This window comes from Molothrus ater, chromosome 1 (assembly GCF_012460135.2).
Source record: "Molothrus ater isolate BHLD 08-10-18 breed brown headed cowbird chromosome 1, BPBGC_Mater_1.1, whole genome shotgun sequence".
Classification (NCBI taxonomy): domain Eukaryota; kingdom Metazoa; phylum Chordata; class Aves; order Passeriformes; family Icteridae; genus Molothrus; species Molothrus ater.
Genome location: NC_050478.2, coordinates 77,161,207 through 77,177,167, shown reverse-complemented (window position 1 = coordinate 77,177,167; position 15,961 = coordinate 77,161,207). Strand labels below are relative to the sequence as shown.

Genomic DNA, 15,961 nt, shown 5'->3' with positions numbered 1-15,961 from the left:
AAGATTCTGTGAGAAATTCACACTGGGATGGAATCAGTTACTCTCTGGAGGCTGTTCTCTTTCTAAATAACAGCAATGATGAGTAAAATTGATCTTTTTTGTTTTGCTATTTTTTGATCTGTGACACAGGGAGAAAGGTTAATATATATCACAGGCATGGGTGGATGAATACATTAAAAACTTCATTTTATACAGATGCCATTGAACTCATCATGCTCTAAATTTTACAGAAAAACACATCTTCACTTCTGTGGGTGTTAATGAATCTTCTGACATAAAATTAAGAAAATTGAATCTCCAGAATTATAGTATCAGAAAAATGGCATACCTTTATTCCAATTCCAGAATATTCTCCATCACTGGGCAATAATCAAAGGGCCAGATCTTTGAGATAAGTGGGCAGAGGGGAAAAATAAATTGCAAATGCTTTTGTGATATGAAACCTTTGTCCTGAAGAAATAAAAGAAGAGGAAAACAAATGCTAAGCATTCTCTAGGGAGGTGTTCTTCATTGAAAGTAAGCTAAACTTAGACTGCTATCAGAAGTCAGCAATCTCAATTTATTGAAGTAAGAGAATGCACAGATCTCACTGGCAGTGTTGGGTGAATGTGTCCATTATCTGCATAAACCCTTCTTGTCTAGGAAATTTACAATACCACTAAGCATCCATGGAAAATTGTATAACTTGTGATTAAAAAATAGCACCAGCAAAACAGTGCTTTACAGTCAGAAATTTCTCAAGTGCTCACAGTGAACTGTTCTCTGAGGATTCAATCTTTTTTCATCTCTTGAAAAATATTATGTAAGTTCTGAAAGAGAAGTGACTCTACATATTAATGCTTGGAAATATGATAATAATGACACATTCAGATGCATTTTCCATCAGACAAAAAAAAAAGAAAAAAGAAATATATCCACAATTCCTTAGGCATCTGGAAAAATATTATTATTTTTAGGGTAAGAAAAAAAAAAAGTACAATTCTAGAATTCATAGAAATGGATCTACTGGGAAGAACTTCTGTTTTCTTTATTCTGATTTCCAAACAGAAGATGGTTTTAGCCCTATATAATTATGGAAAGATTTTAATGGGATATGCAAAAGTAGATATTTCGGATTATAAAAAGTATGAGTTTATTATATTAGAAAAAGGATTGCAAAATTGTCAACGACAATATCCTAAAAGAGAAAGCAAGGACAACAGAGACAGCAATTAAATGAGTTATGTAGAATCTGATTTGCAATATAAAAGCACAGCAGAAAAAGTACTTGGCTTTTCAGGTTTTAATAGAAATTGTAACAATTTTGTAGGCAAAATAAATTGCAAACAAACCTGTTTTCATTAAAAGAACTTCATAAGTACAATTCTCAAACAAAAAAGAAAGGCTTCTTCTCTGGGTTTGCTCTTTAAAGCTGCAGAAAATTATTACAACTTAATGCATTTTCTTAGTATAAAAAAGAAATTCTTTTCCAGCTCTTGTTCTACCTTGCTTACATGAGCAGAGATACTGCATCATTTTTTTGTCTGTCCTCTAGTTCATACTTGTAAGCCTTTACTTTCTCTGAACAGTACTTTTCAAGTATGTAATAAAAGTTAAATAGCAACAAAGAATCTCTTGTACCTTAAGAATACAGTAGAGAAAAACTATCATAGTCTGTATTTTCCTTTTTTTTCCTTTCAAATTAAAATTGTAGTGCAAACAGAATACAGAAGGGGATCGAGGAACTCAATTTTGCTGGATGTTATATTTGGTATAGCCTTGTCACTCTATCCTGACCTACATTTCCCTGAGGGTTTTAAGTTCTGCATTATGAGGGTGAATACTCCACAAATAGAGATTTCATATTGTGGAGGTTTTCATTTAGAAAATGCACAAGTTCAGGCCCAAGAGATAAAAGCTTAACTGGTCAAATGATCAATTACAGGGACTGAGACTTTAATACCTATTAAATTTGCTGAAGGCATAGAAGATTATTGAGCTGAATAATAAACATGCTGGGATTGTATATTGCTGCAGTCTATACAGGTAGATAGGAACAAAACTACAGAATCTTTCGCTTGTACAAGCCCTAGATTTCAGTCCAAGTGCATAGATATAAGCATAAATATTTTAAGATCCAGTGCATTGCTGTTGAGTATACTGATAATAAATGAATAGGGGTACGTTAATGCAAAAGTGTATTTAGGGTTCAAGAACAAAACTGTTGTTTTGTGTTATGAAAAAAAAGGGGAAAAAATGTCTATTGATATTTTTATGAAATGGAACCCTTTTTCTGAAGAAATAAAAGAAGAGGATGACAGAATTAGAAGGTGACTGCAAGAGAAATATAGTTTTGTAGAGACAGATACAGCTACTATTAACTACCCTTTTCCATGTGAAATCAAGAATTTGGGTTTTATCATTCTACAAAACATTATAAAAATTCTCTTAAGGCAATTTTTGTAGTTTTTTCTTTAAGAAACATAATAATCAAACAAATAAAATCCTTCCAAAATACCAGCCTTTATATAATTTGGAAATCCAGAGCAGCTGTCTTCTGTTCAGAGTATTCTGATTATTTTTAATGCCTGATGCTCAAAAACATGAGTTTTCAAAAGTGCAAACTTGTCAGAGACATAAGAAAAGCCTTTCCTGCCCACCTTCTTTCTGCTATTTCCTATAGTAGAAAGCAAAAGAAATTCTGTTTGTGAATAGAAGTAGATGAGAAATATGGAAGCTGTAAATGCTAGATAGCTGCATGTACTTCATAGGTATTTCACTACTATTTTATGAATAGATTGTGTCACAAAGAAAAGATCCCAATAAAAGACAATGTTTAAACAATAGATTCAAATTGCCTTTTACCAAGCAAAACATAACTATGTATTTACATTTAAGATAAATTTCTTATTATGTTTTGAGTTAAATAGTAATTTTTTAATTATATAGCCAATTTGGAAGTTGCATTTTTGGAGTCTCTGTATGTATAAGAATGTTTATGCAAGGTACTGTAGAAAGTGCATAATTTTATACGTTCTTTGGTGAAATAAAAACACAATGCACAACAGGCTTTTGTCTTAAAAGACACCTTTTTCAGTTTCTTCCTCTACCCTCCGCCCCCCCCCCCGATAAAATCCAATTTAGGGTAGTCCAGACACTGCTTTCTGTTGATTGCTAAGTAATTTCTCGCTGATCTTGGAAAAGTAAAAAAAAAAAAAAAAAAGCTGCAAGTGCTTAAGTGCTTTTATCCAAAGTTGAATATTTCTATCCAAAATATGACATTGCTGCATCAAATGTTTGTTAGAAGTTCATGCCCTCTTCTAAATCTGTGTAGTTAAATAATTTATGTAGCAATGAACAGACATAATACAGACCCAGCTTTAAATATACTCAAAACTATAAAATATCTACTTTGTCACAAACCACAGCTTTAGAAGAGCTATTAAAAAAATTCTTGATATAAATATCTTGTATTGAAATGAACATGCACATGGTCTTTTGCATGAGATCACAGTCTAATACTCAAGGAGTTTATTGGAAACACAGACTAAAATACAGAAATATTTTAGTACCCCTCCTTCATTTGAGGAACAAGTGTCTAGCTTTTTCTATAATGCTCCATCACAATCTGAGTGGGATTGATATATTAATCTGGGAAAGTGCTGGTGTCTCACTTAGGGAAAAGTTTTAATATATTATTTAGCCCTTCAATATTTATGATTATTTATTAATATTGATATATATTTATTGATCTCTTTTGGAACTTGAATATGAAATCCATTTTTATATGCCAAATAAATAGCATGATTCTTTTTCTTCTGTAAGCATAGTTAAACATTGGAACAAATTCTTTAGGAAGATTAGTCAATCTCCTTCCCTGATTGGTTTTACAAACAGATAAAAAATTCTGTAAAGAGTTGTTTCAATATCACTGTATGTACCAAATATAACAATGATGGAGCTAATGCATTACAGAGGACTAGTGATCTGTAAGATCTCAGAATGTATTCCACAGCAGTGCTACAAATACATAAATGTAAAACAAGGCAAATCCCATTCACTTCCACATAGGCATACAAAGAAAGCCCCACAATACACATACACAAAATATCAGGAGCATAATTTAGACAAACATTTAAAGTTTACTCTTATTTTTATCAGGTTGCAAAGTGGAGACAACAAGGTAATACTTGATCAAGAGCAAGGCTGAATTAGGTTTGGGTTTTGGAGGTTAGACAGTTTTTCACTCAAGTAATGTTCAGAAACACTTGTTTGGGAGTCTCCGAGGGCTGTTTTCCATGTGGGACTACCTGCTATGAATTTCTGATTGCAATGTTTAGGAACAGTTTCTTAGGAAGGCATGAAGAAATAGACTACCATCTATTTCTTCCACAGAAGGACCTGATCTTGATGTCATATCTGTAAAAGTAAGCATGGATTCCAATTTTTATGTCCCTTAAGTTTTTTTCTCCTTTAAGCAATAATTGGCAATAACCTTGACAGTACCCAATCTGGTGCTATTCACCTAAAAGCAGAACAAATTTACCCATTTTTCATTAATCTACTTTTCAAAAACATTCCTGAAAGTATGAAGTATAAATGCTAAAATAAAGTAGAATATAAATACAAAATGCAATATATTATTATTCATAGTTTGCAAAATATTGTGTACACATGTCCTTGATATCCAACAGCTCAGTGATGACATGCTACAGTTTTCTGTTTCTGTAAGGAAATGCATGGAAATTATTCTGTTCGATTCAGACAGCACAGACAAAACAGAAGCCCATTTCTTTGAGATTTATGTATTTGATTTACCTTCATTGTTCCTTAGAGTAAAGTTGGGATTCAAAGAAAGTCCTTCATCAAGAGAAAAATGGAATCTTGCGCCATTTGCAGAGTTATCTTTGTCAGTAGCAGTGATAGTCTGAATTACCTGAAATAAAAATTAGCAGTGAATGTGTTGAAATTTGAACTCGACCCACATAGTGCCTGACTTCAGCAGGATGCTCAAGTTTACCTTATTTTAATTTTCTACTTGGCTGCTGCTGAATTCAACAGATGCCGTGACTGGGTCATTAACTTGATTTCTCTAGCAGGAAATATTTCAGAAACCACACTTCAGAGCCAGGTAAAAGCATCTAAAGGATCTATATTTTCTGATCTTTTGATACAGTCAGGACCCAGTGTAGAGATTATCACCATCTGCATTGTATCCTGCTGACTTCTTGAATTACAGTTTTAGCTAAATGTCTGTTTTTATGGAGCCAAAATAGAGGCTGAACTGGGATGGTCTATGTGAAATGTCATCTGCCTGCTGTCCTAATAAGTGAATATACTTCAATATTGGTGAGGAAAAACAACTAAAATATTTCTGCTAACCATATCTCTGCTTAAAATTTCCTGTTAAGAATCAGTTTTAAATTGCCAGAGAACAGAACAGGAAGAACAGAAGCCACTCCTGGTTTTAGTTTAGTTTAGTTTGTCCAAAAGTAACAGAACTGGATGTAGCCAGAACCATGTCTGAGAGAGGTATTTTTGAAAGGTAGGACCTTTGCCTTCGAAAGCCCTGGCAGTGTTTTAAATTTACTTTCAACTAAAATTGATCTAAGTTCTTGGAATGTGGGACCAAACAGTATTTCTACCTCTGCTTTCATTTTCATGCTGTGTCTTGAAACTCAAGTGCTAAAGTGGAATCCAATAAAAGTTGTTCCTCTGATATAGGCAGCAGAGCCCACACAGACTGCTGCACAGAGCTGATAGATATCCTGAGGGAAACATAAAAGTGGGGAGGGAAAGTGCTCTTTTCATAAGAATTTTTCTGTTCAATGTTCAGCTATAGTCTGGACTGAACCCGAAACATACACAGCACAGACTCCAGTGGCTTGGTCTGTTTTAAAACTGAAAGACACCACAGAAATCTCTATGTCCATTCACATAAGAGAAGCAAAACAAATTTATTTTTTTAAACCATGCTCTGGTTTGGGCTGGGGTAGAGCCAATTTTCTTCACAGTAGCTGGTATGAGGCTGTGGTTTTAATTTGTGCTGGAAAAAGTGTTGATAACACAGAGATGTTTCTGTCATTGCTGAGTAGGGCTTGCACGGTGTCAAGGTCTTTTCTGTTTCTTGTACGGCCTCACCAGCAGGGGGTGGGGGTGCAGGAAAAGTTGTGAGGGGGCACAGCCAGGACAGTTGACCCCAAGTGAACAGATGGATTTTCCATACCATATGATGTCATGTTGACTTATAAAGCTGGGGGAAGAAGAAGGAAGGAGTGGATGTTTGGAGTGATGTTATTTGCCTTCCAAGTCAGCGTTGCTACACATGAGGTTGCTCTGCTCTCCCAGAACACCTGCCTGGCCATGGGAAGTGGTCATTTCCTTGTTTTTCTTTGCTTGCATGTGCAGCTTTGGCTCTACCCATTGCACTGGCTTTATCTCAACCCACAAGCTCTCTCACTTTTACTTTCCTGATTCTCTTCCCCATCCCACTGGTGGGGGAGTCAGTGAGTGGCTGTGTGGAGATGAGATTTCAGCTGGGGTTAAACCATGACAACTCAATAGGGTATAATGCCTACTCCATTTACTATATAGAATAAAATACATTGCATTGACTATACACATCTGAGACAACTAACTGTACTTATGATAGTTGCCAATAATATTTTACTAGTTTGTCATACTACTTTTTGCTGAAGTAGAGCAGAGTAAAATCAATTTGAAAAAAACCTGAAATATCTATAATCATGCATATGACTTTTACCTAAGTCATGGCAATACTGGTTGAAAATTTTTGCAAAAGCTAATTTTTCACTACTGATTTTTTCAAAGGTGGCACAACTGTTAGTAACATTATCATGTAAAACCGGAAAGATAGGATTTTCTTAACCGTATATATTTAGTTCATAATGTTGGAACGATATTTGGCACAGTAAGACAAAAAAAGGGGGGATGGAACACTATGTTCAAAATAATCGATTTTTGTTATTATTCAAATACTAAACATGTCATTAAATGCCATACACATCTGTAAAAACTTCAGGTAAGACCATAAGAAAAAATATTATTTTATTAAATATTTTTTGGAAAACCCAGTGTTGTTTCTCAGTGAAATATAAGTCAATTTTCCATGCAGCTTCAGCTTTTATTTGACAGCATGGTGGATAAATTTTCATCCTGTTGCCCTATGCTACATAAAACATTCAGTGACATTTTACAGAATGCTGCTTCAAGAGCATGCCATTCGGCAACAAAAATATCTTTGATCAAGGAGTCTGTGACACATGACTTGTGTAAAAATTATTTGGTTTTAAAACTCAAAATATACTGTCTATATTCCCTGATTTCACACATGTAAATACAAGTATTCCCTGAATTCATGCATATATGTAAAAAGTATAGCACCACATGGGATAAAAGTTTTGCTTTTTCACCTAGAAAATAAATATTTTATGTTTACTAGGATAGGTCAAAGCATTTTTAGAGGCCTGTTTTTAAACAAGAACTTCACACATTTTCAGAAAATATATCTAAGACATTCATTCACCAGTAAGAAACAAAAGTACACGTCATCTTGACACCCAAATGTACTATTAACCCTTTTCTAATTAATTGGCCAAGTACTTAATAGCCTGTTAGCAGACCTTAACATGTACCATGCCAAGCCTGATTAAAATAAAAGACATAATCTCAGCTTCAGTAAAGCCCAGATGACAACACTGATAGGATGAAACTGAAGGGTCATTATATTTTTTTAAAGGCAAGACACGACGAGAAAAGAGAATTTCAGGAACTGAGGAGAACTAATTGAAGAAGACAGAGAGCAGGTGTTAAATTCTACTCAGAATCATTTTAAAATTGAATCAATAAACAAGCAAATATACACATGACAAACACATAGCAGAGGCATTCCTTGCCAACTAACATTGATTTCCTTTTTAGAAGACGGCAAAATGTCATTTTCTTACAGTGGCTAAATTTCACAGTCAATCACAAAATCAGTATATGCTGAGAAGTCAGTATTCTCCAAGTCTAAATGTCATCTAAGATCAAATCACAGCTACTTTGTCTACCTTAATATATAATATCAACCAATATCAACCAAGCTTCTCTTGGAATCTGTTGCAGATGCTTAGTCTATCTTCCCAACTATATGGTTACAAAGTGACCAAAGCTGTCACTTCAGCCTGGAAATGATTGTCTCCTCATAAGCATTTTCTTTCTGACATGCCTTAGGTTTGGTCATTTAGATTTAAGGCTTAAGAATTAAAAAGTTGAAGCTTTTTTTTTTTTTTCCCCAAAAAACAGAGCAGTGGAGAGGAAAAAGCAGGAGACAGCTCTGTGATTAGATGATACTGTGAATTCACTCCATAAAATGGTATTTTGATAACAAATAAGCAAAACCAAAAAGTCCTTCAATGACTATTTACAGGTTAGTTTATCTTACACACAAAAATTTCAAAATAGATGTGCTGAGGAAAGAAATAGTGGATCTTATAGGACAGTGCAACATGGAAGCCCAAGTCAAGCAGATGTCCCTAGAAGTACTGAATTTGTTATTTAGGAATAAATCTTATGAAACATTTTCATAGGATGATGGATAACTTAAAGTTATACTGTCTTTTCAGTGATTCAGAGCCACCCAGCTGGGAACTCTTTATAGCATATGGAACATTTGTCTTCTTCTGCAATCAATTTGCCCCTCCCTAATATTTTTGAACACCATTTTTGTAACATCTGAGCAAGACACGTCCTTTTGTGTTTGGTTTTGGCTTCTGTTTAATGTTACAATTTTTCTGAAACCTTGTTGTGAAATGCAAAAAAAAAAATCTTTCATTACACATATGTAAAGGAGCCCTGTTAGTTGAAGAATACAACATCAAGCTGGTCCAGCCTTTGGTATTAAACTACAGCTTGTAGAGTCCCTCATAGCAGCACTAATCTCAGGTGTTAAATTGCAGTGTGGCTGAGGTCAGGGGTCATTCAGACATGCAACACTAGCTCAGGGAAAAGCACAAGGCTGGCCCAAACAGTGAGCAAATGTTATTGTATCTCTTAAAGATCTTGCCCATAAATTATCATTTGTAAAAATACTATTGGAGAATTAAAATTTTTCTACAAAACATTAGCTACTTACCAGCAACAACAGCCCCAGCAGCCCCAGCAAAAAACATTTCTGAGACAGCTTCAGATTTGCATAATTTACCTTATTATTTATTAAAAGAATTTAATATTTATTGTTTAATAATATATTTTTTTAAAATATCAGGAAAAGTTGAATCAGTTGCAACTAATGCTTAAAAGAGATTTTTTTTCTTACATTAGTTTTTTTGCAAGTTCCGATTATTCTATATTTGCATTTATTTGATGTTTTCAGAGCATTATTTTTAATTTAATAAGCATTTAATAAGAGATATTCAGTTGACAGACAGACATACTTGGATTTTCCAGTGTCTCAATAAGAGCACTAAAGAACACTATACAATCATTAGATAAGAGGGAAGGTTCTTGCACACATAATTGCTCTAAGAACAGGAAATAGGATCTCCTCTGTAAATTGCATATTACACAAGAAGAGAAAGCCACAGTGACTTCCTGCTTACGCTGGGCCACTTGTTGATCAGTGATCAATAATAAATGTGATTTTATAAAGAGTATGATTATCAGCCCACCAAATCTACTCGTGATATTGAATTGTTCAAAGAAGAAAAGAGGAAGGGTTGACATTAAAGACCTTTCAATACTCAGTAGCCAGGCAATACAAAGACAGAGGAAATTCATTATACATAACATAAAGTCTTAACTTCACACACATGATGGTGATCTCTGATCTGACTATTACCTTTAATGATATTGGTGTTATGGCATGCACAGTTTTGTGCATTCCATGCTCACTAGTTAAAAAGCAAAGTCATTCTGAGAAATTGCTATGAAAATACTAAAGATCAAAGCAAAGATTATCATATACTATGAAGCATGAAATATTATAAGAATTTTAAATCACTGCATACCTGCATCTTGAATCTTGATTCTATCTTAAGGTGAATAGAGAGGAATTGGAGAAAGTTTAAAGGCAGAAAAGATTAATGATCAAAAGTCTGGAAGGGCTTTATCACCGATTGCCCCAGTTAAGTAGGACTGACTCAGTCAGGACAAGAGACAGCTAAGGGACAATGTACTAGAGATTTATGCATGTCACAGTGATAATAAATAGAGACCAACTGCACTCTCTCTTTCTCTCCCAAGAGAACTGGTAAATATTGATTGAAGACAGTATGAAAAGATTAAAAAAAAAAAAGGTCTTATTGAAGCATGCAATTAAACTACAATATTTCTAGGTGCATGAAATAGTAGATTCCAAAAATTTATGTTTTTTGTAGGAAAAGTTTGACAGGTTCATATGAGATGGTTATTAAAGAATTATTAAAAATACACAAACCATATTTAGATCAGGAAATGCCCTGCAAATGGTCTCATACCAGGGAAGAATTTGTGGTAAGTATCATACACACTTGGTCTTTTCTTATATTGTGTTTTAGGTACCAGTTTTTGGCTGCTGGTGGAGTGAAGATAACTTTGATCAGGCTACAGTCAGATGATGTATGGCATTTTTATAGTCTCAGCTTTAAAAACAGAAATATGTCACTATGCATTTTTGTACACTCATTTTAAGGATTTGATGAAAATAATGTTATTACTAGTAATACATTCCTCAGGAAACATATCAGCTCATAATTGAAACATGCAACCTGTGCAATAATGCAAAACAAGCACAGTGCTGTGGGTAAAACTCAGTGTATGCAGAAAAGGAAAAGCACTTTGCAAAACTGTCAAACCCCTGGCTGCAATGACGTGCATCAATCAGAGGAGCAGTGGCTGGAGTACGATTCAGCTATTCAGTGGCAGTTCTGGCACTCCCCATCCTCATAGTTGTGAAAACCCATTCAAGATCTTTTGTGTAACAACCCTTTATAGGCAAGGGCAACCAACAAGCAAAGAGTGAGGGTGTGAGCCATGCTCACCAGACACTTCAGTGAGCTGCATTTGAAACATTACTACTATGTGGCACTTGGATGAGAGATGTTAAATCTACTTTTTTCACTTTGTTCAGGATAGTGGCTTGTCAAATTCTATCCCTTATCTAACAGGATTAAAGTTTTACCTGTCTTTACAGAAGATAGCTTGAGTATTTTTTTGCAGCAACAAGAAAGAGATATTGAACAAATGCCAAAATTTTCTCCCTTTTGCCTCATACAATTAAAATTTCAATCAAGTACAAAATGTTAAAGTAAAATCAGAAAGAGTTATGATATTTTCCAAACTTCTGACATATGTGACATTAACAAAGCAATTCTTCTTCATCACTGGAAGAAATATAGCTGTGAGAGTTACCTGACCAGGCTTTGAATTTTCACAGACGACTACATCATAATCTCTGGCAAGCTCGGGAGGATTGTCATTCACATCCAGGATTCTAACACCAACTGGAACATGGCTCACTAGATCAGGATTGTCTGCAAAACACATAGGATGGTATTAAGCCTTTTAAAATACTCAATATTGCATGTAATTCTCAATTTAAAAGTGGTTTATTAAAACAATAACTAAATGAAAACTGGATGCATCTACAGAAATTTAGGTAACAACATAATAAAGCATGTTTGTTGTGCTTCATTAACTGTTTTGAAAAAATAGCAATTAAACTGAGTGGGAAGTATGGCATGAGTCAAGTCACTTAAATCAAATACAAGCTACTCTGGAAATGAAGTGGGAGGAAGCTGTTGTACTTAGACTGTTGCACTGTATGGTGAAAAATGACCAATTTCTTGTTAATTTATGTTAAACTGTTATCATAGTATTGAATTAAATCTAATGCAAAAAATATGAAAGCATCTTTCTTTTTCACAGTTCTTTAAAGGGTTTAGAAAGTAAAACGCAAATATAATAAAAAAACACATAGGCATATAAACTTTCCCCAAAATTGAGTTCTGGTTTCTCACAAGTTGCTGTGGCATTTCACACAGTAGTTAGTAAGTATGGCTTTAGCAGAAGAAAAGAAAGAAAGTTCAGCAGAAGTGAGTCTGGTTTTTGCACAAAGAAAACAATATTTAAGTACCAATGCCTAAGGCTATGATTCGTACTTTCATGGCAGCTCACCCTCAGAAATATTACACCCTCAAAAAAGCACAATAAGAAGAATCCTTTCAACAAGAATACACTTTCCATGAGAAAATGGAAAAAACCACCACCCTATAATTTCTTTCAGTCCATAACACCCTTGTTATTACTTTTAAGTACTAAGGTAATTTTATTTGGTTGAAAGAATTATGTATTTAAACTTTTTATGATCATCTAATACATGCCTTCTGGAATCCGTACAAGTATCAATCAGTTAGATGACAAACTTTATCTTGCATTCACCAACTAAATGAAATTATCAGTAGAAAACTGTAAAGTCAATCATTCAAATGGATTAAAATGGAAGAATGAGGTATTATAGACTGACATTTTAAAAGTTCATGTGTGTGCTCATGAGGAGAAAAAAGAAAAATAAAAGAGAGAGAAAAATTAGTAGTCAAAGCTTCATTCACGGTGAAACTTCATTCACCATGGTTATTTTCATTATAATTAATCCCTACCATGTTTCTGTTAAAAATGGTCATTTAGAAAATGCCTAATATTTGTCACACATTTAATGATCTCTGCTCAGAATTCTGGAAAGCATTGACTTGACACATACTAGGCTTTAATACCACCAGTGATGTAGGCTCCCAGTGAAGAAATATTTGAGAATGTTAAAGTTTTTATGAAAAATGAAGAGATCTCTCTTTTTATTTCATCACATGGGATACTAGGCAAAGGATCTAGGTCTTAGAAGTTCCCTCAGATTTTTCATATTCTCTTTTTTAACTAATATGTGCATATTCACACAATGATTTTAATACTTTTGAAACCAAATAGAAAGGAGATAAAAAAGTCAACAGAAGACTTAACTAACAGAGGAATGCTATTCCAATTACCATTAGCATTAGAAGTTAGAAGAACATGCTCAGAAGACATGTATAGGCTTGCAAATGCCGTTATCTTGCTGAAATTTTCCTTTACTGTTCTTTCCAGTTTTATCTTGAATCTATAAATATCTTTTTAAGAGGTGAACTAAGAGACAAACTGGACTATCTCCACTGTTTTTATGCAATAATGAGGCTCTCTATTGCCATCTATAAAACACCTTTAGTAGAAAACTTTGAGGAAAGTTTAAATGCTGGGGATATATATAAGTGAGGGAGAATTACACTTGGCTGTCCACTAAGTATTTGGGAGAAGGGAGCTATTTATCTATCTTTGCTTTTTTTTTCTGAAGGAAGCAATCTTCTCTCCAGGAGAACATTCACAGTATGAATAGTAATACAAAAAGATGTTTGTTCCTTTATTGAAGGTAGATCAAAAGATTGTGCAGAAGAGCACAGGCAGTACAGATTTAACATTACTTACTGCTCACTTAAATTTAGCTTGCAACTCATTTAGGCAATGCCCTCTGTTAATGTAATCAGACAATGAAATTAAAAAATCCTGTAATTACAATGACAGAATATGATATCTATGGCCCAAAGAAAATTTCGTTTTGAGACTTTGTTGGGGAGGTTCTTGAACATAATTTGTAAGGTATATGAACTAGAAAGTGGTATACATGAAGGAAGGATAGAATACACACAAAGAGACAAGATTCATAAACTATAATGAAGAATTTGAACATTTTAATACTACAGAAGATCTGGAAGAGTTTTAGCAAGAAGGCAACAGAAGTTGTGCTCATCAGATAATCATAGGATTACTGAAAAATCTTAGTTGAAAGGGATTTCTGGAAGTCACTGGTCCGGTTTCCAGCTCAAAGCAGGGCCATCTTCAAAGGTATGAGGGGGCAAAAAAACTATTCAAGAGGATGCAGAAAAAATCAGAGAGGGCACAGAGTAGTGGGTACCACAGATAAAGGACTGCTCTGTAGGCCTGGCATATAGTTACTGGGGAAGAAAAAATCAAACTTTTTATTCCAGTGCATGATAAAAAGAGTTAAATACTTTTGTTTCAGTACAGTGCTGCAGACCTACTTTGCCTCACCTTGAAAGTGTCCTCTTGCATGCCTGTCACTACTACCCAGAGCAATCTTACTCAGTCAGTTAGATTTGCAGTAGTTTTGCAGAGATGTTTTATGGAGATTCAGAAAGTTTATTTCTTTTGCAGCTGTTTTACAGTATGAAGAATTTATAAATACCTCATCAGTTCAAAAGAGCTCTTTATGCACAAGGTAATATTAGTAACTCCCTGGAAGCCAGTACCTCATGGAATCACTGACATTTGTAGGCAATTTCCATACTGACAGGATACTCACTACAAAATGCTAATGGTACAGTATTAACACTACTTACCAAAACAGTCTTGAACAGTGTGCATGCCTAAATTTGCATGCAAGGCGACAGAAAAATTTATAATAGGGGAAGAGAACGAGAAGGAATTGAAGGAAATAAGTTTTTTTTCCTCTTTCTTTATTTAAGTTTTGATTTTGGGAATCAACATATACTCCAGTCTTTTTCAAGAATACAATTTACCTGCAATCTCCAAACCAATCTAATAACTGGCACTTTTAATAGTACATTTTTCTTAATAAGACAAATTTCTTGCAGTAATATGGCAGATTTCCAGTTTTAAGATAATCATTGCTGACATACATTTCAGGCCTGTGCATCACAAAATATTCTGTGTCCTATTAGCATTTGCCTCAAGAGTATATTTTTGGAAATGAATGCTCTCTGTTTTAAGGGGCAACTGAAGCAGAAACACTGCTCTGATTCACCTATGCTAAAGACTTATTTTCTTATGCTCGAGACTTTTCCCAGAATAAATAGTTCTTCCTCCAGAATACTAAACATCTGTAAAGTAAATAAATTTCATTGTCCAGATTCTCATATTCAGATCCTCCATTGGCAAGTCCACTGTAAACATACAGAAGACCCAATTAACAGCCAATGTGAAGCTTTGAATCTTCTATTAGTTTCTGTGGGCAAACTTTTAAATCCCTATTTAGGAAGAAAGATTTTTAATATAGTTACTTATGACTGAGAGTTTCTTTTCACACTAACAAAATTCCAATAGACTTCATAAAAAAATATTCTACCTGAATGACTTTCAGAATAGAAGTCCTGACATTAACAATATTTTGCGAGTTTGTTTATTTGCTTTTTGCTTGTTTTGTTTTCTTGGTTTTGAATTTATTTTTTTTTTTAGTAAGTTAGCTAACTGTAGACTTCATTGTATTCATAGTGTTTACTATATAAGCCCATTTGACATATTTTCAAGACCATACAATGCAAACCAATATTTAGGAAATTCAGCTAGCTCTCTATACCATTATTTCTTAAAGAGAAGTACAAAAGACTCATCACATTCCTCTAATAAAGGTAGTTAGTTAGTTTTAAAACATGAGAACAATAAACATAGATCTAGGAAAGATAAAATATACTACCACAAAAAAGCCTAAGTGATGGAAGAATATCCAACACACAAGTGGGAATGGCAATATCAATAAAATACAGGGTTTAATTCAGGATGATGTATATGTGATAAACTTAATATCCTGGCAAGGAGAAAATTATGCAGAATCTAAGAATAAGTTTAATGTTCCAGTCTTCATTTTAAGGAAGTGAGTACTTCCAAATAGTGTTACCTGAAGATGGATAACAAAAGTTTTTATTTTTTTCTTGTAGCAAAATTTAACTTTTTACTAATAAATATAAAGCTGAAGACACTGCTCACTTCTATCACAGCAGTAGTGATAGCAGCAGCAACTACAGAAGCAATAATGATAATCATAGCACTGCAGTAGATCAAAAACATTTAGAGTTTTCAAGCTGGAAACCCTCTATTGCTGTAATTCAAGCCAAATTCTCAGACGATGTTGGTGTTGACTGCCTGATTAGAACAGGGCACG

General features: G+C 34.1%; 1 protein-coding gene across 13 annotated transcripts in view; it reads right to left on the bottom strand.

The window, feature by feature from the left end:
* The window catches only part of CDH18 (cadherin 18), a 493,283-nt gene that overhangs the window by 12,119 nt on the left and 465,203 nt on the right, over window positions 1–15,961 (bottom strand). For all 13 annotated transcript variants that reach the window (XM_036400351.1, XM_036400425.1, XM_036400360.1 and 10 more), the window contains 2 exons: window positions 11,371–11,492; window positions 4,798–4,915 (listed from right to left, as the gene is read on the bottom strand). In XM_036400351.1, coding sequence (XP_036256244.1) covers window positions 4,798–4,915; window positions 11,371–11,492 — 240 coding nt within the window. The remainder of the gene's footprint in view (window positions 1–4,797; window positions 4,916–11,370; window positions 11,493–15,961) is intronic.